Consider the following 27471-nt stretch of genomic DNA (forward strand, 5'->3'; position numbering starts at 1 on the left):
TTGAGAAAGAAGAATGTAAAGGCATATTCCAATTTGGAGAACACATAATTTCAAAATGGATTCTATGTAATTTTGCATATCAATCTATCATCATAATTAAACTTGAAATACCACACTGTAGAGGTCTGCAAAGGCAAACATTTTACACTTTTATCCAGCACAAGATTCATTGTCAAACGTGTTACCCCATCTATGCTCAACTACCTTTTATACCAGCCCAGACGAAGCCTGATTTTTCTTTTAATGCATAATGACAGAAGTCCTTGAATAAATTGCAGACCTCTATAACACTGCAGGGTCTTAAATTATTCTTCCTCATATTTCATTAAACAAACATGACACAAAAAAATTTCAAAAGACAATTATAAATTTTAATTACATCTAAATTTTTATGTATAATGTTTTTCAAACAATTAATTTCTTTTGAGAAAGAAGATGAATTCAATGTGATAATCCTGTATTTAGTATTCATATCACACTGACAGGACCCGACAAATTGAATTGAAATGCAGTTTCAAAGAGATATGGACAAACAATAATTAAAGAACATAGAAACATGTTGATAGGACAATATGTTTTTTTTTTTTATAATTAAGATATTTTATGAATGAGGGGACAAATTTGCAATGGAATTCAGAAATAAGTAAACATAACTTTGAATTTTTTTATTTTAACATAGTATGAGGTTTTAGTTATAAGCCTGAACTTGATAAGACAATGAACAGCACAAATATTGTTTATGATATAAGTGAAGTTCTTTTAAATCCTGAACCAGTACATAATGGATGGAAGCACAAAATTCACCTCAGCCACTAGAAGGTACTGATAAATTAGTGACAACACAGTTTCTGGCAGTGAACGGATTGAGCAGGTAACATGTGTAATGTATATACATAAAACAAAACTGGAGTTTTCTATTTAATGTAGAATCCAACAGGAATGCTTGTCGTCTGGCGCCTCTGGTGTGAGCCAATTGTTATCAGTTAGTAAAATGGGTTTAGTCTGTTACAAGCTATGCTGCAAGTATGAGTGGACAGCACCACAGAATAAACAAATCAATTCAAATGTTCAGTATAGTGGGGGGGGGTGGGGGGGGGGGCACGCCTCATGTCTCACAAAGCAGGTGGAAGAACCAGTCCCTACCTACACATTTGACTGTCTACAAAAACATGACTTCCAGCACCAAAAATCCACTTGCCACTTCAGCATTCTTTTGCCATGACAAAACATTAAAAAAAAATCATGCAACAGCTGCCTTAGCCTTAACACCCAACTACAAAATACACTTAAAGATAATGTGCATTAAACTTCTTTTCTTTTCTCAGAAGGGAAAAATTGGGAAGAAAAGAATAACACTCAAACTACAGTACTTATACTCAAACATTATGTACAGTGAAAGGTTATGAATGTATGCATATTGTTTGTTTGAACTCTTGTAGATGTAAAAAAAGCACCATTGTTTGTTGTCTTTGTTTAATGTACAACTGGTGGTTAGTTATGATATATTCAGCACGTTGGTACTGTCCTCACACGCAACAGAAGGGATATTTATCACTTTCCATTTGAACTGAAGCTACATTTCAAATATGGTCACACTTTTCGTCATGTCAAATATTTCAGTATAGGATAACAAAATTAAAATAACTATGGATTCTAATTTCAGTCCACTCAATATATTAGCTGGTATGTAAAACCATGTACTTCATTAACGGTACTGTAGCATAAAAAAATCTACGTTTCAAAATCAGAAAACTAGTTAAAAGATAACCTATGTATTTTTACAGGGTGGTCCTTAGTCACAGAAACAATTGATATACATTTCAAAATCACAAATGTAGGCTACGCAGAGCACCATTATGTTACTTAGACCAAGTACAAAGAAAATATCAAACTTCTTAAAATTACAATATTCTTTTGGGAAGAGCACTTGCATCTAATTCAAATTCTGAAGACCAGGGTTTGAGGCCAATTATACTCTTTGGGGTTCTCACATCACTCTCTCCAGGCAAATGCTGAGATAGGCCACTGCAACTATCCCTTGACATCCTCAATTACTTTCTTAAATCACTCTTACTTCAACCATTAACAATCACAATACTAACCTAACCTTCCACAAGCTAACATGGTTCATACCTTATCTTGAACCCCATCCCACCTTTCACTTGTATCATTTTATGGACTATTTTACACAAAATTACCTGAGAAACAGAATAAAAATACCCTATGTATCTCAAAATAGCACATGAACACAATAAATTATATGAAAGCAGATTTCAATGAAGTACAAAGCTGCAAGAAAGACAGTGAATATTAAATTGCCGTAACTCTAGGACCAACCTGCATCTTTTTATATATACATACATAAAAAATGTGTGCACACATGCACATACATTAAATTATTCTTTTATATCAAAAATCAACAATTTCTTTAAATTCTTATTAAAAATGACATTTCAAAGTATATTTCAAGTACTCTAGGTTTTAAATATGTGTGATGGAACTGATTCAGGAAAATGTGATATAAATATATATAGTGTTACACCACCAAACACCAATGTAATAACAACATATTAGTATACACTCCACAAAAAGTATTACTTTCATAAAATCAGCGGCTCCTAAAGAACCACAAACTAGTTCCCCTTGCATTCATTCTTTCACAGACAACGCAAATAACAAACGTTGACACATGCCAACTACCTTTCTCAAACTCTGATATGAACTAAGAGAAATTCAATTCATTTACCTCTTATTCTTTAACAAAGAACCCAGAAGAAGTTAAAACATGAGAAAGGTTTTAAATGATTAAAGGCATTCTCCTCTGAGACCAGAGTTCCACACCTGTTACCATGTGCACGGACAGTACCAAGGAGCAACCATCTCCATCCCTCAGTGGGGACGAGAACAGGTATTGAGCAACCAAAGAACTCAGTCTTGAAACCAACAGGTGGCAGAACTACAACTTGGTAAGTGAGGTACAAGACAGATCAACTATGTGGCAAAACACTCAGGAGCTATTCTGCAAAATTAAAAACCTAGTACTGTTTTCACACCCAATTTAGGGCTATCAGAATACTTTAAAATTTCTACATCAGAAGAGAACCAAAATGTATGTGAATAATATCAAGATGTCTTTATGTCCAACACAGAACCTAAGACAGTTTAAAGATAAACTAGCAACACCCATTTCAAATGTTAATAACAAATACAAATTACACAAAACAATTTTACTGTAAACACATACAGTTTTTGTACTGTTTGTATATTACTTGTAAACAATTAATAAAATTAAGATTGTAAGAATTTTGTGAGTGTGTATTTCATCAATATAAAGTAATAGTATTACGCATAAATTAGATAACACAATGTTTATTATATAACATCCATGCCACTTATTTGTAAAACACAGCATGAATATAATCCATAAAAGCTTCTATATGAAATTACGATCTTAATTTTAACCAGTCCCATTTTCCACAATTTCATTCACTTGAAGGAAATTCTGGTGTAGATGCCTTTGACACGCATTTCATAAAGTGTTGACGCTCTTCCCATATTCTCTTTCTAGAATTGTGCAAAATACATGTACTATTCTATCCAGTTTAAACTTTATAGAAACATTATTATTTATCAAAATGGTTTGCTTATAAATGTTGATTTTAATATTCCATGCGCAGGTCAGCATATTCATAATTAATATAATCTACTGCGCTCATTAGACTGCTTTAAACTTAATGTACATGGAATTTAATTTTAAGCAACAGACATTATTTTTCTGCGTTCAATGTTAATTTCTTCGGAACTCGCAAGAATTTGGATAGAAAATGGTTTAAAAAAAGTTCACATCAATTTTATGGGAATATTCTTTCTGTTTTAAGAACCTAAGCTGAAACCCAGAGGTCACAAAATTTTGTGCGGGCAAATGAATAAGCAAGTGACATGAAGAACTTTGTGATATGTACCAGTACAGTTGGGACAGTCAAAGCAAACGACTTAAATGGGCAGCCATATGGCTACAGCAGGGCAGACAAGGAATACACACAGTATTTAGCAGCAAAACCTTGATAATATCTCATTGAAAGACCCAGGAGACAGGATACATTCAAATGGATCTTAGGGAGATACGGTATGATCTTAGGAAGTAGATGGAATTGGCTAGGATTATGTCCAATAGTGCTTTGGTTTTTGCAGTGTAGATCTTTTCATTACTGATGAACATTTCAGTACTTGGAAGTAACTTATTTTGTGTTGTTCCTCTTATCTTGTTTTTCTCAGCATGTCACAGAGGCATGACAGGGACACACACTGTCATTATACAGCAAATACACAGAAATAAAATGAGATGCTTACTGCGTACACTAATAGCTACAGAATGAAACTGCCGAATGACTGGTATACAGTAGCAATTGACCATACGGATTGTGTGTTATGACCTTGATGCTAAATACGTGAAACAGAGATAACAATACTGACAAAATACTTCAGATACTGACCAAGAAAATGTCAGATGCTGACTCCGATAAATTAGATGAAGAAATAAGTTCTGAAGACTAAGTAGAAGACATTATGATACTTTATATAAGGGTAGATAGAACAGCTAAACAGAGGAAGTTAACCCCACCTAAGAACATCTGGACTAATTCTGGAGATACATCTTCCATCTGCTGGGTATCGAAAGTCAGGTGATGGACGCTACAATCCCAGTGAACTGCTTTAAATATTTATTTATTGTAGGAATGCTTGAAGTCGTGGTTGAGCACACTAAGAGACTCAGACGGACAATTTATACTCAAGAGAAAGAGATGTAAAATTGACAAGCAAATGTGATATAATGAACCATGTTTGGTCATTTGTTCCTTGCAGCAGTATGTGTTTGAAGCATACAAACACAAACCATCTTTTTTTCACACATGGAATGGAACTGAGCTGCATCATATGGAAATGTCTCAAAAAAAGATAACACCTCTTTATATTATTTTTGTGACAAATGCAAACATGAAGTAGTTATATTTTACAACTGCACAAAAGGTGGTATGGACACAGCTGAAAATGTGTGTTGCTTACAATGTTGAAAGAAACACTCACCGGAGGCCTGCGGTCGCACAGCTGAAACATGCGCATTTGCCAGACACGTAAATTGAAACAGTGCCAGAACTCTTGCACAAAAACTTACTCAAGCACAGTTTGAAAAATATCCTACTAACCCAATTCCTTCAGCCAATAGGTGGAAAATCACGGCAACAGTGGATAAAATACAAAAGTCTTCTCTGGCACCTGGGAAAAGGAAGAGATGCCAACCACACACAAAGAACAGACAAACTCAAATGTTACTGCAAGAACTACATGTGACTATTTCAAATTATTTTCTAAGGAATGAAAACTCTAAATAGGAAACCACAGAAAATGTTCCAACTTGTTTTCATAAATTCTTATTATACTTTTATGTTTACTCTAATCCACAAACTAAGAATGTGATTCCACCTCTGACTGCTACAACAGTTTTTTTAAACACTAAATGCCAAAACAAATAAAACTGCTACATTTTAAGGCTTTCCAATTTTAAATTCTTATGTTCCAGTCTGATATTCTTCTTCTGTGATGTATATTACAGAGACACACTCACTGAATTAACGTAAATATATAGCTTCTTCCCGTCACTTATCTCGTGTTATCTGCCTCCACTACTATTTGGGTCTCCCACACTTAGAATGCCCACTCATTTCATATATTTGGGTGCATCCACTGAAATGTTAAGTAGACCACAATCCAAATTTTACTGCTGTGAAAATATAAAATCTCATCACGTGACAACTTTGGCACATTACACAACAATTAAAACCATGTATTTAAAAAACTCAATGTCACAAACCACCTGTGTTATGGCAGACTACACTGAAGACAAAACAGTTTATTTTGCATCATTATGTACATATTAAATGGTGCAAAAAATTGTCATGTAAAATATATTTGTAACTATTACTAAAATTTATATTATTTTCAATGTAGGCATTGTGGTTATGCTGAAAATAGACTTTACTTTACACAACAATAATAGCTAATAGCTCCCAAGTGTTTTGACAATGAGTCAATCAATTTTGGCAGCGTGGAACTAAAGTACTGCTACAGGATGTAATGTATGCTCGATGGCACACATTATTTGTCTGGATCAAGTATGTACATGTAAAGTTTGAATGGGTATGCTTATATGAATGAATATGTGCTGCATTGTGTTGAATATAACACCATCCTTAGATTAATGGTGAAAGTCTATTAAAGAATGTGAAAAAACCATAACTGGTTCTCTACTGTACCCCGAACAAGCATGGTTAAGCCATGTAAAGTAGCAACCAAATCTGCAACTACAGAGCAGGAACTTTACAGAGAATACATGTATGTACACTGCAGTCTGTTGTACATGCAATTTCAGAGCACGTTCGACACGATCCCAGGGCCTCTTCAGCATACCCAAATAAATTGTACAGTCACAATTCTGCATGTAAAATTAATAATTGTTTATAAATCAAATTCCATTCACTGATATTATAATTTATAAAGATTGAAAATATTATAACAAATATTAAAATGCATTCCATTATATCAGCTCAGATTTATTTAAATGAAAGAATAATTTACTACTAGCATTAAATAATAAATTTCAAAACGCACTTATTGTCAGTTAAACTGTCTCATTTCCACCACCACGTTCATTTTTCCAAGTACCCTGAGCAATGGTCATTGTTTAATAACTTCAGTTACCAAAATTTAGAGTTAGGAAAAGGACTAGGGGGATATGTGGTCTATGATATTGCAGAATATAATTCTGGTTAAATAAAATCAGCCACAGCAGTGAAGTAGTTTGCTGCCATATAAAATACATTATTAAGAAAAGCAACAGAATAAAATGATGACAGTAGACATCTAGCAACACATAAATAAGTTTCAGTCTTGACCTTATAAATGAGGTCACAGAACTCATCCTAAAATGACAATGTACTGGTATTTGACTCGCTCTAATTTCACTAAGAAAACCAGCGAAATTCTTTGCTGAGAAAAGACACAGCGTGGTATAACTGGACAAATGCGCTCTTACGCCACCACGCAGAATCTCAACCAAGAAAAGCTGAAGCAATGTCATTGAAAGGGCAACGTGCCTTAGTCACCCCTAAACACAGTCCATTTTACATAGCAAATAAAAAGAATTTCTGAAAATAACGGAATAGAACTAAAAATTGTTTATCACAAACAGAGTTGTATTATGTTGCAGTTAAGCTGTTGTACTACATGTCAAAGTTACAGAAAGACTTCTAAGCAACTTCTAGACATACTTTGCAAGCAAGTCTCTTCTTCCTCTTTTCACAGACGCATGATTTATGATACCAAGTCTGACACTTCTAGGCTTGTAAGGGTATCAGAGGCAGCAGTGTGTGCATGGAGTAAGGTTTCATAAATGTGTACTGACACCTGCAAATCGCAAAACAATCTTATTCCCCTCATGTCAAATTTCAAAGTCGAGTCAGATCGGAATGTTTCCAATTGACCTCAGTTTACCCTGTACCCAACATAGGGTAACAAATATTTATACCAGACACAAGGCTACGTTACTGTTGCACTAACAGAATGGGCAAAACCTTTTGTGGTCCAGAAGTGCCAAAGGCAGGCACAACATATGTCACATGGTCAGGAGAACAATCACAGAGGCATCAGCGCTCACTTTTCTTAAATATGTTTATTACAGAGAAAACAACATTCCTACCTTATAAACTCAGTTTTCCCTTCCCAGGTAGAATGTAGCATATGTTTACTGCTCCATCAACAACAGTAATATTAACAGGGCTGTGATAACATGTGAATCAGCCAGAAGTGGGAAGGAACCTGTCCAATATCTTGGAAAATATCCACAACAGATGTTTTGACACATGGAAGAGGACGGAAGGTGGAAACAGCAAAGCAAGACCTGAGTAAAAACACCTTGCTTCAAAAAGTATAACTTGTCTTCTTTGAGTTAGTCGCTGTGACCAAGCTTTTTAACTAGATGAACTATACTGAACATTCAGCGTTAATATTGGAATGTTTACACTAACTGCTGTTAGTGAAAGTCACAAACAGAATTAACCCCACTCTGAAAGAACCAGAAAAAATGGTACTACTGCCCGACTGCAACTCATAATAAAAAATAGAAACTAGCATGAAAAGTTCTCTACAGCTTAAAATCTGAAGCAACAATACTCTCTTCCTGCCGCATATTATATATTTAAATTTAAAACATTGGGATATTCTGTGCGTTGATTTCATGGACCTATTTCAAACACACTTTTACTGACTGAAGACAATTCTGTTTAAAATTCAACACAATACAGCACACTGTGGACATGTCTGTAGATGAATATATATTATCCATATGCACTGCACTATTATGATAGGCCTGATTCAGAACACTACAAAGTAATCTGACCGGATTCAAACATGGAGCTCCGATATCAGTGCACTAAGATGTAATGAACTATTGAATGTACAACAAAATAATACACTACAATTTTCACATAAACTCTGGAAAGCAAATGATACTTCCTATTTTCAAAGTTTCCACATTTTTCATTACACAGAATTTTCAGTGCACAGATTAGAGCAGTGATACATGAGCTAAATGTGTCACAGAATAACATTCCAGCTTGCATACTGGACATCTGTATAGATTCCAGGTTTGTAAAATAGCAAAAATAACAATTTATAACTACACGAACATTAAAAAACACACAATAATAAATAAATTAAGATGAGACAAAAGGGGGGTGGGGGCTTGAGCTGTTATCATAAACAAATCATGAAAACTACGGATATATCAGGAACTTGACAGAATGACCACAAGAGTCTCCACAACACTAATTAGAGGAATCAAATGCACTGATATCAGAAGATGAACCAACCATCTGAAACAGGAAGCTTGGAGTCTGGAGCACTGGACTTCAACAATATGCATAAAAAAACATACACATCACACATTCAAAAGCAGTCTAGAGAGCCCCAATAGCATTTCAAACCAAAGCAATGTATCTCCACACATTCACATTCATTAAAAAATATCTGTACGGATACATAAACTATCTACTTATCTGTATTAATTGTTCAAAGTTTCACTCCGATAATAAACTAGTGCAGAGCGATATTACTAAAAAATACAAACAGCTAACACGATGATTTATACATGAAGGCTGCAATGCTCCAGTGCATGAACACGTGGGTTCCTGCATAAATGGCTAGATTCCTTGTAAATTCCAAGCAACACAGGAGAGGATGTTCCACCAAGGAGAAAATCATATGAACATGCACAACTTGTAGAAAAATAAAACATTAACACGACTGAGAGGATGGAGGCGAAGAAAGGAACTCACACTTTCACATTAACAATACATTCTGACAGAAAAATCTACGTACAAAAACAACCAACTTGATGCCAGGGCCCTCCATGGCGTATCTTCTAAATTTGTTCAGATATTTTAAATTTATCCTGCTCACTGGCTTTGTGTACTTAAGAAAGACACTCGAGAGACAAAAATTTCATGGCAATGAAATCTAACAAAGTACTTCCTACTATCTCAAAAACAGAAAACAACAGCAAGAGAGGACTAAAAGAAAAAGATGACAACTGTAAAGTGCAAGACAATGGAAAATTGTGTTAAACCACTTACAAAAACCTGAGATAATTGACTATTTTATATACGTACAATGATAATGTTTCACCGTTTTGAAATAACTATAAAAACCTAACTCAAGGTTTGCCAAATTAAAAAGAAGCTCTGAACCATATCCATTACAATTAATCTTCCAACACTACTACAGGAGCATATCGTTAAGCTAATTACCATTATAGAAACAATCATGAGCTTTCCTTTAAGAATATATATCCTTTCATAGTCCATTTATTTCAGGTGTTCACTCATCAGACGTATCTTAGCTGCACTCTGCGGGAGAAAATGAGCAACTTGGAAATGCTGGGGTGGTAGGTGTGGCCCCACAGAACTACCACACCAGTAATGTTAAGGTCTTATCAGTTTCAAATTATATGCATGCTGAGATGCATATTACATTTGCCTGTTAATTTTAAGAAATAACACTATCATTCAATGACAAACGATATCTCATAACTCAACACAAACCTTTTCAAACTAGAATCTACCAATCCTACCAGATCCAGCAAAAACTATAATCATCATTTCTCTAATTAAATTCCAACTACACCTCTACGCTATACACGAGTAGGCCATCTGCAGCTTCTTACTGGAAGCAGAAGATCCTCTTCTCAAAACAATAATAATTGCTTCATCTGCTTTTTAATCATACACACCTTTCTTCCTGTGAAAGTAGCAAATTCCCAAGCCTTAAGTAACAATTAAATTAGAATGTCACACAGGCACACTACCAACATATACTATGCTCGTATCATTAATTATAATTAAGTGCTACAAATTAAATCTGAAACGCATATGCAAGAATTATGATAACGTTTCAACTCATAACACATACTAATTAAAAGTATGCACTTAATGTAAAAAGACCAGTCAAATATGTTGCCCTGTATGTGGCTGTCTGACATTCACCCAACAGCTACTCTGCTACAACTCACACTGCTCTTCTCGGCAGTAGGATATGTCACATCTAATTGTTCTAATCCTTCGCAATAACCAAAATACACAATGTCCCAAAAGATGTACACACACTATAAGACAGAATATTAGCCTTGTATGTATACATCTTTTTAGGACAACCTGTATTTATTTTGTGCTTCACAGTATCCTATGGGGCCACATGGCACAGTGCCAAGTTCATCCTTCCATTGAGTGACAATGCACAAACAAATTAACACACTATCTTGTCCACACATGAAAACCAGCTTTCAAATTGGCACATGTTCAAAAATGAAGTAATGAATGGAGGTAACAACAGTACTGGTAAGTTTCCCCATCTTGCTATACGTGTACAAACATTTGTGTTTCTGCTAAAATTCTCTGTTCCAGGTACTGTAGATCAAGTGCAGGTACTCGATAAAAAAATCCACTGGAAAAGAAAGGTTTTGCTTGCTATAAGTAAACATCAAACCACGACACATTAAAAAATGAAATACTGGGAGACATGATGTCACTCAATTGTTACAAATGTCAGAAATTGCACATTTAAAAAAAAATAAAGTAAAGCTTCCCACTATATGCCACGGAGGCGCTTGGGCGAAGAGGAGGTATAGCTCCTACTCAATCTTAACCTCTGCACTAAGTGGGGGTGTGCGGTCAGCGTCACGCCCTGGCCGCGCCTTACCGCCAGAAAAGGACCCCGATAAAGTTCGGCAGCCTCCATTGACATAAATTTGAAATGGAGTTTTATGAAAATCGGTCAACTGATTCAAAAGCCGAAAGAAGGGAAATACAAATACACAATCACGCTCATCAAATAAGCCTACTTTCTTTCATTAAAAAATAAATTACCCTAAAAATACAAGCAGCATTGCATCATCAATAATTTCACGTCTTCAATCCACTGTTCCAAGCAAGATCCCAACGGTATGAAAAAATCAACTGACACTGTACACAACTTGTCTGTTTAGCTGTCCCTAAAATCCATGAAGAGCGTACGTACAATTAAATCTGAATGCACAGTGAAATATGAAAATATAAAGATGATTATTAACAAATTCCATTATGAAAGCTGCAGAATTCAGTCAAACCTGCTAGAATCATCAACTTTATTCCTTGTCAATCACACTGTTCTCCCAACCTAGGCCTCCTGTTCTCGTATCGCCCAACAGTTCACCAATTTTCTTGCTGTCAGAAGGAATGTCATCAGTACAAGACAGACTTACCTCACTTCCATTGTCACAATTACACACTTCATCATCACTACAATGTTTCAAAATGTACAGTATACACTTGTTTATAGATGACACTATGTAAAAGGTACGCCATATAAAATTCCACCAAGTAGAGAAAACAAAACAGCGACCAACATCAGCAAAAACTCAAAGCTTATGTGTCACTAGAAAGTAACAGGGATCATATACACCGAGGAAAATTGTATTTACCCAAAGCATGCTGAGGTCTCTACATGCTGGACTCTTTATGTGGAGTTTCGCTGCCAAGAGGGCTCATTCTGATGGTTGTAAAAGCTGTGGGCAGTAAGCGAGATTGTAGTGCCACTCTCTCCACAACGCACGAGGCAGACAGCCGTGCTTCTGCGTCATGGTCCCAGCATTCCTCCATTGTGTCACAAAGAGCCACCAGACCCTGTGTAGCACCAATTACATGTTTGATGCTTCATAAGTTTGTTTCAAATATGATGTACAGGTTCTCTTTAACAAGGATACAACGAGAACAGAGCTTACTATACTTTTTTTTATATTAGTGGAAACTAAATCCTCAAATGCTTCCCGACTGCTACTGTTAATGAAAAGTATGGCTTATGGACTATGTAATGACAGCAAGACAAATCTTTGATACTTCACAGGAATCTACTTCCCATATACGAGACGCGTCCACAAAGTAAGTTTCCCACTCGTCCCACAGCTAGCAAACCTTATATTGCGCGAAGTGACTGTGCGTACGTGATAGAGCAATGACGTAGCATGGCGCATGCACTAACGGTACTTCCCGCGTTCTCACAGTAGCATCGTTGCAGCTGTTGAAGATGGAGGTTCTTATTCCAGCTCCCGCCGACTGTGAAGTGCGGTCAGTGATAACGCTAGGCCGCACACGGCTCGACGGACAGCAAGTCTCCTGCAGGAGTTCAGCTGGGAGGTGTTTAATCATTCAGCCTACAGCCCGGACCTCGCTCCCAGTGATTTCCATCTTTTCCTACACCTCAAGAAATTCCTGTCCGGTCAGCGTCAGCGTTTTGAGAATGACAGAGAGGCGGAGATGGTTGTCACACAGTGGTTCCAATCCCAGGCGGCAGACTTCTACGACACAGGTATTCAAAAGTTGGTCCCACGGTATGACAAATGTCTCAATTCCGGTGGCGAATATGTTGAAAAATAGCTGGACACTTGCTGCATCTGTTGCAATAAATATTTCCATGAAATTGTGTTTTGTTTCTGTAAACGGCCCCAGGGAAACTTACTTTGTGGACGAGCCTCGTACTTGGGTATATTAAGCAGTGTCACAGCTGCATCACTTCTCATCCAAACCAAATTCTGACCAAATTAAGAACTAAAAGTTCAAAGCCAAACCTTGAAAAATTAACTTACCGAGTGTTTGCGCCATGTCTCTCTGATGGCGGGTCTCATTTTCTTCTGTACTACACACTCCTGCATATCTTCAAGAGTTGGATGTTGCCCCACCTCCTCTTCAAATGGAAGCATATACTCTGGGATAGGACCCTAATTCACACACATGATTGCAAAATCACTATTAATTGAAAAGCATAAGAACATACACCAAGAGTTTCATCTCCCTGGAACACTCTTTCAAATCCACACAAAGAATCTGACTTGTTTAAGACGCCCAAAGCATCTGACTGCTTCAAAAAATTAATGGATACCTAGAAACCTGTGCCGAGTGCATGGATGAGAAAGGAAACATCTTGTCTGGCTATGGGATTCAAATAATACACAAATACACACAGTGTAAATCTTCCCATGTTCTATCTTGGCTGCTTTGTGACCTATTCCATAAAGCTGAGTCCTTCCTTTGCTCTGTGATTTACGATCAATAAAGGCATGTAGAAATATAAAACTGAGGCATGAAGATAAATTGTAAGTACTTACAATGTATAAAATACCATACACTTGGACTTCTCCAGATGGTAGCATACACAATCACATAAATCATGTTTTAGTAAACAATAGAAGACAGACAAGTATGACTGATGTGAGGTCATTCACAGGAGCAGATTGTGACAATAACCATTGTCTGGTAGTGGCAAGAGTGAGGGAGAGGCTTTCAGTAAGTGGACAAACTAATCTGAAACATTTGTTGGCATTTTATTTTCCCAAAACATGAAATGTTATGCTAAAGGGGTGTATCAACCTTTGCTAAGGAAATTAAATGTTCCTATTTAGCAGCCAGCTAGTCGGCTTTGGCTCTCGGAGGGCTGTTACGCCACGGATTGTTATTTATCCAAAGACAAAAGAACTATGTGTAGTTGTGTTCCATTAATCTCGCATTGAATTTGAAGATAATGTCTTGCTGACATGATAAACAAATGAGCACATATACAATCAGCGACTTACCTCCTGAACTGTGCATCTAGATACCAGCTCCCAGAGTACCAAGCCACAGGCATACATATCAATGCGAAGGAACGCATCTCTCGAAAAGTTTATGGCACCTTCCAAAACTTCAGGAGCCATGTATCTCCGTGTTCCTACCTAAGAGCATTAAACGTATCAGTTCATCTACTCTACATACAAATTTCAAGAGGTTTATAAGCAATAAATTCAGCTACTGTAGAAACTAAAGTGATTGAGTTGTCCAGGCATCTGATTGGTCTTCTATTAAATATGCTCAATGATATTAAAATTATTGTCATTTTTGTCCTCTTTCAAATTTTTATCAATTGTGACATTAATGTGGATGGCAATTTAATATCCAACCTAAAGTTTTGAACAGCTTCTAACAAAAATTATTCAGTGAACAGTGCTTTCATTAGTTCACAACTGAGACTGTGTACTGTAACTCTCCAGATATTACTGCTCACATAAATTTATATTCCAGGATGTTTAATTAATGAAAGGCCATGTACAATTTATGAAAAACTCTACTTTCTTACCTGACCATGTGTGTCACCACATGGCTTCCCAGGCTGGAAGATAAGAGCCAGTCCAAAGTCTGCAATGCAGGCTGTCAAGTCGGACTTCAGTAGGACATTCTTAGACTTGAAGTCCCGGTGTGCAATGGCTGGCTTGTAGCCATCTGCTTTGTTGGCCGTAACCTCCTCATGCAGATGCATTAGTCCCCTGTACGGATGTGCACATACTTCATAATAAGCATTTCATTGCATTCATTAAGACAATTGGATTTCACTATTACAAGCAGACAAAACCCATCAAAATACACAATATTCATTTTAATTCCATACTAAAAATTCAGCAGATAAAATGAAAATGTGTATCTACTTTTTACCTTCATCTGTTACATACAGTGTTTGTTTGAGGAAGAACCTTTGCAACACCAAGAATGAAGACACCGTATTGCAAGCGGACATGATGAACGAGTCATTCCTACAGTAAATAGTGACCAGGCGAGTTTGTATCTCAGACTTAATTAAGTTTAGAATTCAGCAGAAAGTGTTCTCAGTGGAATGGTTTATAAGGAGGTTACTTAATTGTGAATCATACAAGCACATACACACTGCAACTCATAATAATTTTGTCTATTTACAGTTAATCATGAGAGAAGAATATTGGATAACATTTCATACGAAGTTCCTTGATAACTGCCGCAGTTATTTTTATAACTGTTAAAACAACAGTACAATAACAGAATCCTTTCACCACTATGACAACCGGAAGATGGCTGTCTTCTGGTTTTGCAGTGCAAAGAGCCTGGCAGAAGTTTACGAACATTTCAGATGTAATGCTGCACCCATCGTCAAGATCATGAGTAAGCCACGCGTATGGAATCGGTTTAAAATAAACAAGCAATGCCCATAATGCAAAAATGAAAGTTAGTAAAACTGAAACCAACAGCAAACCACTACGACAACTTTCATCACACCTGTACTTGTGACATTACTAGCCTTAATGAAAACATACACTCCCTAGCCAAGTGCCAGTGTAAAGGAAACTATCATTCACTTTGCTGGTGATGCTGCCAATCTTAGCAAACAATTACAATGCTTTGTGTGTTTATATACAGAAAAAATTAACAAGGAGATTTCAATATAGAGTAAACAAACCAACAACTATTAACACTAAAACAGACGCTATTGCCAAACGCGTTTCGACCTCGAGAGGTCATCATCAGTGGCATCAGGGAAATTAATACATATAGTCAAATGGTTCAAAGTTCACAGGTACAGACGACGCAACTATAGCTCACCGAGACCAGCTACGGCCATCGAACAACGGGATCAATAGCTAAGTGCAGAGTTCAACTCCTGTGAATAACAGCATCTAGTGCAGCGTCACTTCAAAAATCTTGTCAAATACCTTTTCATTTCTAATTCTGAATCTAGTTTGAACCATTTGACTAAATGTATTGATTTCCCTGACGCCAATGACCTCTTGAGGTCGAAACGCGTATGGCAATAGCGTCTATTATAGTGTTAATAGTTGTTGGTTTGTTTACTCTATATTCTAATACACTACACGGTATGCAAAGTTTTAAGGATATTTCAGTCCCACAAATGTTGTGTTATATTAAATTTGGTAAATATAAGTGCATAATTCAACAATAAAATGCAATTTAGCACATGGTTACAATGTTGGGCTCATGCAGAGTCACAGGAATAAATCCTACTGAAGTTACAGTGTACTTACTTCCTTGTTTCTGTCAGATAAGAGAGTAAGCAACTTATTTTATTAAGACAGTAATAAACCAAATGTCCAAAAACAGGAAAACCAATAAACAAATTATCATATGGAAAAATAATATTTTATGTTAATCACGCATATCTTCAAAGCCAAATTACATGCGGTACAGAACCTCGCACGCTGTTTTCACTATTTGTTTCAAACATCTTTAAAAGAAAAACCTATCACACAGAATGTTATCATCTTAAGGAGATTAAACAGACACTTTCAAAAAAAGAGTCAAGTCTTTAAAAATGTGTTATCTTACAGGGGAAAATTTCTTAGACAGAGAACTACCCCATTTCTGTTGTGACCGATTTAGACCTGTGCATGATAAGAGCCTTGTTCTACAACACACATGATCAGCCAATCACATTCCATACAGTTCTCTTCAGAAAGCTTATGTCTAAGACAAAATACCTGGCCATAGACTCGGCAATGCGACACATTTCAGTCCAGGTGACAATATTAGCTTTGAGGTAGTCACACAGTGAACCCTTCTCATGGAAAGCAGTAATTAGCCAAAATTCTGCCTGTAAATTGTCTCCACGTTTCTCCACTCCAATATATCGCAGGATATCCTCATGGTCCATGTGTGGCAGCTTAAAAATCTCTTGCTCAGACAACCATGACTGTTTATCCTGTAACATCCAATTGAAATGTGGTCAGAAATTACTACAGAATCTACAATAATTTATTTTCCTCTTAAAGGTGATCAAACAATGCTGAGAAGGGGAAATATTGTCAAATTTGCAATCTAATCCTTCCACTTTTTACATAAGGTGCATAACTATGCCATGGATAGTAGTAATGTTAGTGGCGGCTAGTTCTGCGTACCAAGATACATATGAAAGTCACGACCGACAGTTCTAAAAATAAAAGCACTCCAAATCCTAAACAAGAAAAGCAACAAACCCCTGACCACAAGAACATGATACACAACAGTACTCCATTGTTACAGCCAATACAACAAATTGCACTACTCTTTGAACAAAACTGCGCACAGGAAGCCAATTAACTGTGCCATACAACACCACGGGTTATCTCGCTTCGATCACGCAAGAAGTTACTGAAATGAGCTACTTAATACAAGCATGTGAAAGCAATACGGAACCGATCATCTGGTGTTCCGAAGATAAATCAACCGTCTGATCAGCATGATAACACATGAAGATATCCGTCTTCTGGGTTGTTGCGCTGTGTAGTCTGGTCGATGTTAACCAACGTTTCAGAGGTCATACTGCCTCCATCATCAGGGCGATGAATCGCCCTGATGACGGAGGCAGTATGACCTCTGAAACGTTGGTTAACATCGACCAGACTACACAGCGCAACAACCCAGAAGACGGAAATCTTCATACTCATCGCCCTGATGACAGAGGCAGTATGACCTCTGAAACGTTGGTTAACATCGACCAGACTACACAGCGCAACAACCCAGAAGACGGATATCTTCATACTCATCGCCCTGATGACGGAGGCAGTATGACCTCTGAAACGTTGGTTAACATCGACCAGACTACACAGCGCAACAACCCAGAAGACGGATATCTTCATACTCATCGCCCTGATGACGGAGGCAGTATGACCTCTGAAACGTTGGTTAACATCGACCAGACTACACAGCGCAACAACCCAGAAGACAGAAATCTTCATACTCATCGCCCTGATGACAGAGGCAGTATGACCTCTGAAACGTTGGTTAACATCGACCAGACTACACAGCGCAACAACCCAGAAGACGGATATCTTCATACTCATCGCCCTGATGACGGAGGCAGTATGACCTCTGAAACGTTGGTTAACATCGACCAGACTACACAGCGCAACAACCCAGAAGACGGATATCTTCATACTCATCGCCCTGATGACGGAGGCAGTATGACCTCTGAAACGTTGGTTAACATCGACCAGACTACACAGCGCAATAACCCAGAAGACGGATATCTTCATACTCACCGCTGTGAGAACCTCAAGTCTTACATGATAACACATATTTCCCAAATTTAATCTAATCTTAATTTCTAAGTGAATTCAATACCATTCTTCTCAAATACTTTCAACTTTGCTACATTTTCAAAGAATTTAATACCTACCTCCACATTATGACTAAGACAGAGCCCACATTGTTATTGCAGGGAAAAGTCAAGAGATTTTTATATTTGTTCACAAATCTATCTCGCCCCAAAACTTATCCTATGCCTGATCACTCAACATTGCTTAATATCATACAAAACAACATAATCCTTACACCAAACAACTTGTCTTTACAATATAATTTACAGTAATTAGATTCAAATATATTTGTCTGGGTTTTAGCCCAACCGTTCTGTACGAATATAAACAGCGGTTTGTCCTGTTCCTCCTCATGTCAGTTACACCACAAATGTGCTAAATTATGGACTACATTACACAGAGACAAAATGAGGAAACAAGGTAATTAAATATTCACATGAAAGCTTGATTTATAAAATGAATACAGTGAAACCTCTATCCATCGTTCCCGGAACTATCGTTTTCCCGGATGCATCGTCCGTTTTGTTCGGTCCCGAATACATCCCATATAATATAATGTTACATTTTCCCGCTTCTATCGTTCCTCGAACTATCGTTTTATCGCATCGATCGTTCAAAAATCTTAGTCCCGGCCCACAATTTTCCCGCAATGATCGTTTCTGAGAATTTAAAATGCTGGGTTTTGAGATAAATTAATACCGAAAGACGCACAATGTTTTTGGAATACACAGTAGCGGTAACCTGTTATGTCGCCCAACCAGCACATTCTTTTGGAATGAGGGTCAGCGGTGCAGGGGTGATAGTTGGAGTGAATGGCGGTGCTCATTGTCAGAAATTTTACGATTTTAATTAGGGTGCACTCATATTTCGTTCCAGCGATGCCAGATGGCATGTGCAGTGTGAATTTCTTCACAAATGCTTTTATTACAAGTACAAAGGAAAGGCTGGCGGCACTTTTCATTCTTCTGATTCATCTCGTTTCCAGCGGTTCAGGGTCTTCTACAGCTACGTTTCGTTGAGTTCGGCAGTAATAGTATTTCCATTCTTCCTGTTATTGTCCGCAAAGGGGGTTGGATCGGTGAGGAAGAGGAAGACGACGAATGCGAGCCCGAAGCTGTGCCGAGGTTTGCCGAAGCACACGCTGCATTGGCAAAAGTGAAGTCGTTCTTTTATGCGCTTAATATTAGTGAACGTGACAAAGAAAACATTTTGAACGTGGAAAGTGATCTGTTTGGTCTAAAACGTAAAGTTTCGACAAACCAGTTGTCCATTAAAGACTATTTTTGGTAAAAAGAAGTAACTTTGAAAGATAAACATTGTTTTTTTTAAAATTTTTAATGCTTTCCCGCATCTATCGTTTTCCCGCATTCATCGTTTTTATTTCCCACCCCCGCCGAAAACGATGCATCGAGGTTTCACTGTATTCCTATATTATACTTACTGTGCATAAATAACTAGAATAAACATTATACCAGAATGTACTGCATTTGTAAAGCATTGCTCTTACCTGTATAGGGAATATCTTAACTGCAACCGTATCAGTCTTGTACTGAGCCTTCCACACAGCACCAAAACGTCCCCTGGCTTTAATCTCCAGAAGCTGAATGGGGCGTAGACCCAAAAGTGGCGAGGGTGGAGGTAATGGGTGCGGTTCAATTGTGGGAAGCTGAAAATTAACAACGAATTTACAAACACCATCACGAAGTCCACAGTATTTATCACGGGAGAAAGGTCCGCCGGCCATTCCACACGAATACCGCAGAGGTAATTTATATATCTGTTTTATGTATGACTTATGATAAAGAGAAATGTTCAAACTCATAAACTAAAGACTGTGAACAGAGTGTGACAAATTCAAAACATTTTTGAACTGATTTTAACAAGAAATCTGTTGGATAGATTATAACAGGAACAAACTGCAAGTACTCAAAAATATATAAACTAAAAACCAAAATTCTGAAAGATCAAGGGAGAATGAATGGAAGCCTGTTACAGAAGATAAAATATACATCCCAGTTCCCAGTTCTGAGGTCTTCAGGGTGGGGAAGACCACTGATCATGGGCTTCTGGGTTGTCATGCTGTGTAGTCAACATACTGGAGGAACGCGTCACCCCCACATTCACAGTTGAAATGAATCGGAATGGTATATAAGGTATTTGCACATTTAGTTGGACAGCCAATGGGAATAAGGACATAATACAAATCCAGTAAGCCAGCAGGGAGAAAAGAAAGAAAAAACTTGTTGATGGGACAGCTTCATTCTTTGAAAGTGTGTGCACTGCGTGTACGCAGGAAAAGAGAAGGATTTAAAGACAATCTCGGAGTGTAAACACCGTGATCTGCTGTGCTGATTGCTTCAGACTTTCAGCAGAACAGAACTTTTCAAAGTACAAAACTAAGGTAAGCACAGAAGCAGATTTGTAAATGTGGGAAGACTCGGTAAGAAAAAAAATCATCCGTATTCTACACAAATATATTAGAAGCTTCAGAGCTGCTTCATAAAGATTTAATCAGAATTTGGTGTGGCTATCTAAAAAATCTGAATTCCAGTAAGCTGAATTACGCGTCGACAGTGACACTGTTATGTTTGTAACTAACTTTATGTCAGAAAAAGAAGTATATCTGTAGATCTGTTCTTAAAAAAGCAGTAACAGTTAAGCTGTCTGAAACATGACTGAACTGCTAAAACATGAGTTTTGATCAACATGAGACCAGGTTATTTACAACCTCTAAAGGTGGCGACTGACTTGTAACATTTACTCGTAATGTAACATTCGCGGCGAGCATGTTACATTACACCACAACTGGTGAGGCGCATCGAATGCTCGTTTTGAACGCTCGGCTCGACTGTGCTCATGTGTGCTCCATTCATTTCATTCAATATGTCGGACGTGGAGGTTGTGTTATCTTTGTTTCATTTAATACGCTACTCTTATCTAAAGAACTCGTGAATGCTCGTTATGACGCCGCTCGACTGACTGACTGACTTGTAATGTAACACTCAAAGGGATTCGCGAAAAAACCGACAACACGATGGAGCGCCCGCGAGCGTGAGCGGCTCCGTTCGCTGTCTTCACTTCTGTAATGCTCGATTTGTAACACGTTACATTACAGGCAAATGTTACTAGTCAGTCGCCACCTTAAAACAAAAAATTGCATCCCACTGCCTGTGAGACAAGGTCGAGGCCAATGAGTTTTAACATGCAGTATGTTTATGTTCAACTGTTCGTGGGGGGGGGGGGGGGGAAATAAAAAAGAATACTAAGAGAAAATAGTATACTCTAAAAACATAAAACAGAGAGGACAATTACAGAATGAAACACGTTTGCATGAATGGCTTTTATTCCTGAGAAGTATAAAAAATATATTTCAAGTGAGTGAAAATTGACATCAAGAAAAGAGTTAACACTTTTTAGGTTTTTAAACAGGTGAACGGCAAAACACGGACACAATTTCACGTCATAATTTAATACTTGCTTATATGAAATGAGACTATCACCACTAAAAGCACACAAATTACTTTCAAAACTATGCGATCAAAACGAAACTTTGAAACTAACAGTTGGGATGAATAAAAATTAATACTTTTTTTGTCTCCTCTGTAAGAATAGCAAATGTGAATTAATGAAAGTAAAATTTCAATTGTGAAAAACTGCACCATAAAACTGATATTATTTGCAAGGATGTGGTCTGTAAATTGCATTCCGACACGTTATAAACTGTAAACAATCACTGACTTCATAAATTTATAAAAACTACTTACCCACTAAAGATAAAAAAAAATCATAAGCATAGATGTGTGCATGGAAAAAGAAACAAACAGTTAAAACAACATTAACAGTAATAAATCAAATGCTTAACAGTCATTGATCACTTCAACAAAGATGACTGCAACCAACCACAGAGCATACTAATAAAACCCATTAACACAAATGTGCTGACCTACCTCATTGAAGTAAGCAAGCTTGCGCTGACGGTAGAACCAATAGACAATAGCAATGATGATGGCAAGAATAAGGACAGGCACCAACGTATATACCACTACATCCAGTCCGTCCTCGCTCCTATTGGTAATAGGCTTTGGCACTGCTGCATAAATTAAATTCACACAATTAATCAGTTCAGTCAAATATATGATTTAATAATTAAATAACAAGACTCACGCTATGGTGCAGCTACTAGTAACTTCACACATGTTGGACAACATGAATACATAGTTTACAAGTTTTGGCATTCAGTTTGTTTCATTGTCAAAGTAAGTATTTTGTCAGTCAATTATAGTTGTAAAATGCCAGAACAGAAAGTTGAACATTAAATTTTTGATGAAACCGGAAATTTGCCACTGATGTTTACAAAATGTTACAAGAAGTTCACAGACATAGAAAAATAACTACAAGGACTTTTGAGTGGCTTTTTTTTTAAAAAAAAGAGCTCATCCTTAATAAAAAGTGACTCATGTTGAAACTAGTAAAGTTTGTCCCACTATACGCCATGTAGGCGTTTGGGGTGAGTGGAGGTATAGCTCCTCTCTTCCTTGACCTCGGCACTAGATGGGGGTGAGTGGTCTGTATCACGCCCCGGCCGGCTTTACCCCCGGGAAAGGACCCCTGTACCCACTGTAGAGGAGGCTGGGTGGGCCCCAGAGCCGGTCTGGACGCAGAGGCTAGAGGAAAAATCCTCTGCCCCCGTCGGGGATCGAACCCCGGTCGTCCAGCCCGTAGCTAGTCACTATACTGACTGAGCTATCCCGGCTTATATAATGAATAGTGCTAATAGATATTAGTATAAAACAGAAACATAATTTAACACATTCACTGCCACTAGACGCAGATCCCGTACCAGGTGCAACAAACACAAATGTGCCACTGTATTATTAGTAGCCTCACTGTCTGAACTGGTCAGCACTGCAGTTTAGTTTCTTATAGTTATAGTGGCACTAAGACTGAACTTCAGGTTATATGTGCATGGATTTGGTTTTTACCTCAAAGCAATCACGGGAGATAAAACCTGACGACTCTTGCATAATAATTTCAGGTCCTTCATGACCAAAACTACCACACTGTGCCCCAGAAATCCTACACTTTGTTTGGAATCAAGTTTTGGACCAATGATAGCAACATATTTTATTGTGCTCTTGATGCACAAGGTCATAGGTCATGTTTAGGGTTCCTTTAAAGAAATTCTAAATATAATAGTACAGTTACTACGTGGTGCATTTTATCTACTACAAAAAAAAACTACACTGGCTCCTCCACTTAGTTAAGGTGGCACTGAATAAAATATTGATAGGGGACTAGAAAGTATATTATAGATGACAGTGGTATTACGAATGCACAGAATCATCTAACAGAAGGACAACTTCTTCTGTTAGATATAGGATTAAACCCATCAGAATCCTTCAGTTCCCTTGTAGGAACATGAAGACAAGACAATATTCAAAAGTGAAGAACGAGTCCTTAAGTCATAAAATTACAGTGTCTACAAAAACAATGTCTAGAACGTAAAGTATGAACACTTTAGTAATATAATAATTTAAAAAGTTATACTGATAAGCTTTCTCAAAAAGTCTGTAGTAGCACAAAAATTCAAATCTTTGTACAGATTAAAACTGAAAGAAGTCTGCAGAGACTAATTATTGGATTATTTAAATAAACTATTTCCACTTAGTAACAGCAATACCCGTTCCAAATGTGCTTATGCACAGGACGGGGACTTAATTAAATAACCGTGCAGAAGGTGCGTCGCCGCACTAAAACTTACGACTGGGTGGAGGGTGGGTAGAGACAGGCTCCCATGTAAAGTTGCGGTTGCACATGTCACCCTCACAGCAGCAGAACATAAGAGCCTTCTTTGGCTCTTCTCGCTTCTCTATACATTTAGGCTGATCATAGCAATCGATGTTGTTCAAGAAGCAACCCTGTGAATACAGCACACAATACATATCACCCACAAAATAAGTTCCAAAAGTCTTTGACCACTTTGCTTTAGCATTTATGTTTTTTTCCCTTTTAAACTGAATCATCACTTTACCCCTCCTTACAGTGGGGTACTTATTAATACCATTGTGCGTTTTCTATAATTACTCTGACAGAAATGTCAATGATCATTACTTTTCCCTTCTTGTCATGAATACTTGATGACAAAATGTCAGTTTTTGTCAACTCAAAGCTATTCTACATATTACACAGTAAATCTCCTATCAGATCAAAGCTAACCACAACAGCAAAATATAGTATTTTTAGAAATGCATACACAATTTAGTATTTTATTTTTTTCAAATAAAATCATATATATAAATCAACTACTGTGAAATTGACACTTAAGCTGCAAATGCTGGTAGATTTGTAAGACTTGAGGTTCTCACAACGGTGAGTATGAAGATTTCCATCTTCTGGGTTGTTGCGCTGTGTAGTCTGGTCGATGTTAACCAACGTTTCAGAGGTCATACTGCCTCCGTCATCACCCTGATGACGGAGGCAGTATGACCTCTGAAACGTTGGTTAACATCAACCAGACTACACAGCGCAACAACCCAGAAGACGGAAATCGCTGGTAGATTTGTTCCTCCAGAACACAATGTTATCCCAGGTAAATTATTTAACTGCTAACTGCCACATGTTGATTTTCCTTAACAAAACACGATTGTATTAAGTGATAGTACCAAATAAATCTGAAAGCAGCTTCATCAGAACAAACAAAACACAGAGAGGCTAATTTTCATTGTACACACATAAAAATCCACTTAAATAATTCAAGCAAACTATATACTCCATTTATTCTCAACAGAAAACTCGTTCTTCCTTATTTTCTACAGAAAAAAAAATATGTATCATTATTAATTTGTATATGAGAGTTAATCAAATTAAACCCACTGATGATAATGCTGGAAAATATGGCCAAACACGGGTGATCACGTGTATGTGTGCAAGATACCTAGATCAACTACAAAGTAAGTAACATATGAGGCATGTCAGATGGGAACAGTGTGACATGGTTAAATGCTGATTTTAAAGAAACAGAATCTGTCCAAACAGGACAAACAAGTTGCGCCATTCAGTTCCTTGGTGCCGAGAGTTGCCAAGCAACTGAAATTCACTGGAGAATGTGCATGGAGTGGCAATGGAAGTTCCATTCAGTGTGGGATGAAATGAATGATGAGGCACGGCCTTTCGTGTTGTTGCAATACCTGAAGGAAGCTGTTCATGCAGACAGACATCAGAGCAATCCTGCAAAATTTGATATGAGCATCGACACTGTGCACACAATCATGCGATGCATGGGATATCACAAGTCCTGAACCCAATAGATCTGTAAATGCCAACAGATTTTTAACAGTGTATGGCACTACTGCTGCAGCATATGAAGTGCGACCACACAGAAAGCGATGTACTTTTGAGGGCAAAAAGATGTGATTTTACCACTTTCAATCCACAGGAAATGCTGTAATCATGCAATGGAAACATATGTCCTCTCCCCACTCCAAGAAACTGAAGTGCCGAACATGTCCAAGGAAGGTAGCGTTGACTGTTTTCTTTCACATGAACGGACTGCTAATGCTGGCATTCAAGGACCCTGACATCACAATCAATGCACAGCGCAATAGTGAAAAGTTGCAAAACCTTTTACTGCCATCAAGAGAAACAATCCAGCAGGCTCATGAGAAGTGTCACTGTACTGCATGTTAATGTCAATTCCCATGCAGTCTACACTGTCCAGGACATGTGCTTCATGTACTGGAAATAGTCTGACCATCCCCATGTGACCACAACCTGTCACCATGTGATGTTTGGCCAGATCAAGAAAGCACAACAAGGACACAGATGTGGGTAAGACAAAAGTGTCAAGGCCATGGTGATGCACTGGTTACAGTAACAATTCAAAAAGTTCTTTTTCAAGGGACTCCATCAGCTCATGTATCAATAGGGTGCCTGCCTCAATGTCCACATCGATTATTTTAATAGACTGTATACCTTTGTCCAGAACAATACCTGCACAGGTTTCATTTGAAAGAGCCTACATCTTGAAAAATAAATCAGGCTTTCATGAATCCAGAAATTCAATGTCTGTACAAGGCAATGAATGCTGCCTCCATCATCATGGTGACCACTTATAACCCTGATGATGAACGCTGCAAGAATTTCTCAAATGGTAATCTTCCATCAGATTACATGGCACTACAACCCAGAAGACAGCCACCTTTGTAATTCTTAGATGTTCTCACATTTTTTTGAGTAAGGAATGACTTTATCTAGAATTAAACATAACATATTAATTCTGTATTAGTGTTTTCAATTTACTGTTGACTTCCCCTATAGCAGCCATCAGAAAACTGCAAGCTTCAAGAACACGTGACTTCAACCCCTTACCATGATGCTCTAAGTCAGTGGTATTCAACCTTTTCTTGTTTGCATAGCCCCAGATATTTCTCTTCAAATTTGTACCCCCAAAGTCGTTGGTGTATAATCCAAGTTATACTTAGTATATAATCTACATCTAAAATAAATTAAATAAATTACATTACTGATTATTCAGTGTTTATCATAAAATAACATATATTTTTTTTAAATTTCACGTACCCCCTAAGATGTTTTCGCGTACCCCAGGTTGAACACCACTGCTCTAAGTCACCGGTTCCAGGTTGCTACCTTTGTTATGCTGTGAATTCTGAGCTGTCTTCACTCACCTGTGCCTTACTATTAGTGCTGTACAATTTCACTGTGACCTTGAGGCATGCAGCTACTGTAGTACACCACAATAAAATAATTTTTGTTTTTTTAAACAACGTTCTTGATTCATCAAACACCATAACAAACAAACTCCATGCAGAAGAGTCCTTCCTGACAAGCTGACGGTTATACAGGTAGTCAAGAAATTCCCTGCCATCAAAGTTAGAAAGAAAGAAAGAAAGAATATTTAAACTAAATGCTTACAAAATATAGATAACCAGTCCGCACACATA

The 27471-nt window shown here is 37.4% G+C and overlaps 1 protein-coding gene across 3 annotated transcripts in view; it reads right to left on the bottom strand.

Annotated features, from left to right (window-relative positions):
• put (activin A receptor type 2 punt) overlaps window positions 1-27471 on the bottom strand; it is a 34293-nt gene that overhangs the window by 4092 nt on the left and 2730 nt on the right. Inside the window, exons 1-9 of one of the 3 annotated variants that reach the window (XM_022085983.2) lie at window positions 27196-27380; window positions 24273-24429; window positions 22459-22601; window positions 20019-20177; window positions 16916-17136; window positions 14752-14938; window positions 14213-14350; window positions 13229-13360; window positions 12068-12269 (exon numbers count right to left, since the gene is read on the bottom strand). In XM_022085983.2, coding sequence (XP_021941675.2) covers window positions 12087-12269; window positions 13229-13360; window positions 14213-14350; window positions 14752-14938; window positions 16916-17136; window positions 20019-20177; window positions 22459-22601; window positions 24273-24429; window positions 27196-27318 — 1443 coding nt within the window. In that variant the 5' untranslated portion in view covers window positions 27319-27380 and the 3' untranslated portion in view covers window positions 12068-12086. Of the gene's footprint in view, window positions 1-650; window positions 11053-12067; window positions 12270-13228; window positions 13361-14212; window positions 14351-14751; window positions 14939-16915; window positions 17137-20018; window positions 20178-22458; window positions 22602-24272; window positions 24430-27195; window positions 27381-27471 lie in introns of those variants that run through there. The other 2 variants (XM_087346232.1, XM_087346273.1) reach the window with 2 other exon arrangements.

The sequence above is a fragment of the Zootermopsis nevadensis genome, unplaced genomic scaffold, assembly GCF_977971745.1.
Source record: "Zootermopsis nevadensis isolate Lab colony 2312 unplaced genomic scaffold, Znev_1.0 Znev_ptg000001l, whole genome shotgun sequence".
Classification (NCBI taxonomy): Eukaryota; Metazoa; Arthropoda; class Insecta; order Blattodea; family Termopsidae; genus Zootermopsis; species Zootermopsis nevadensis.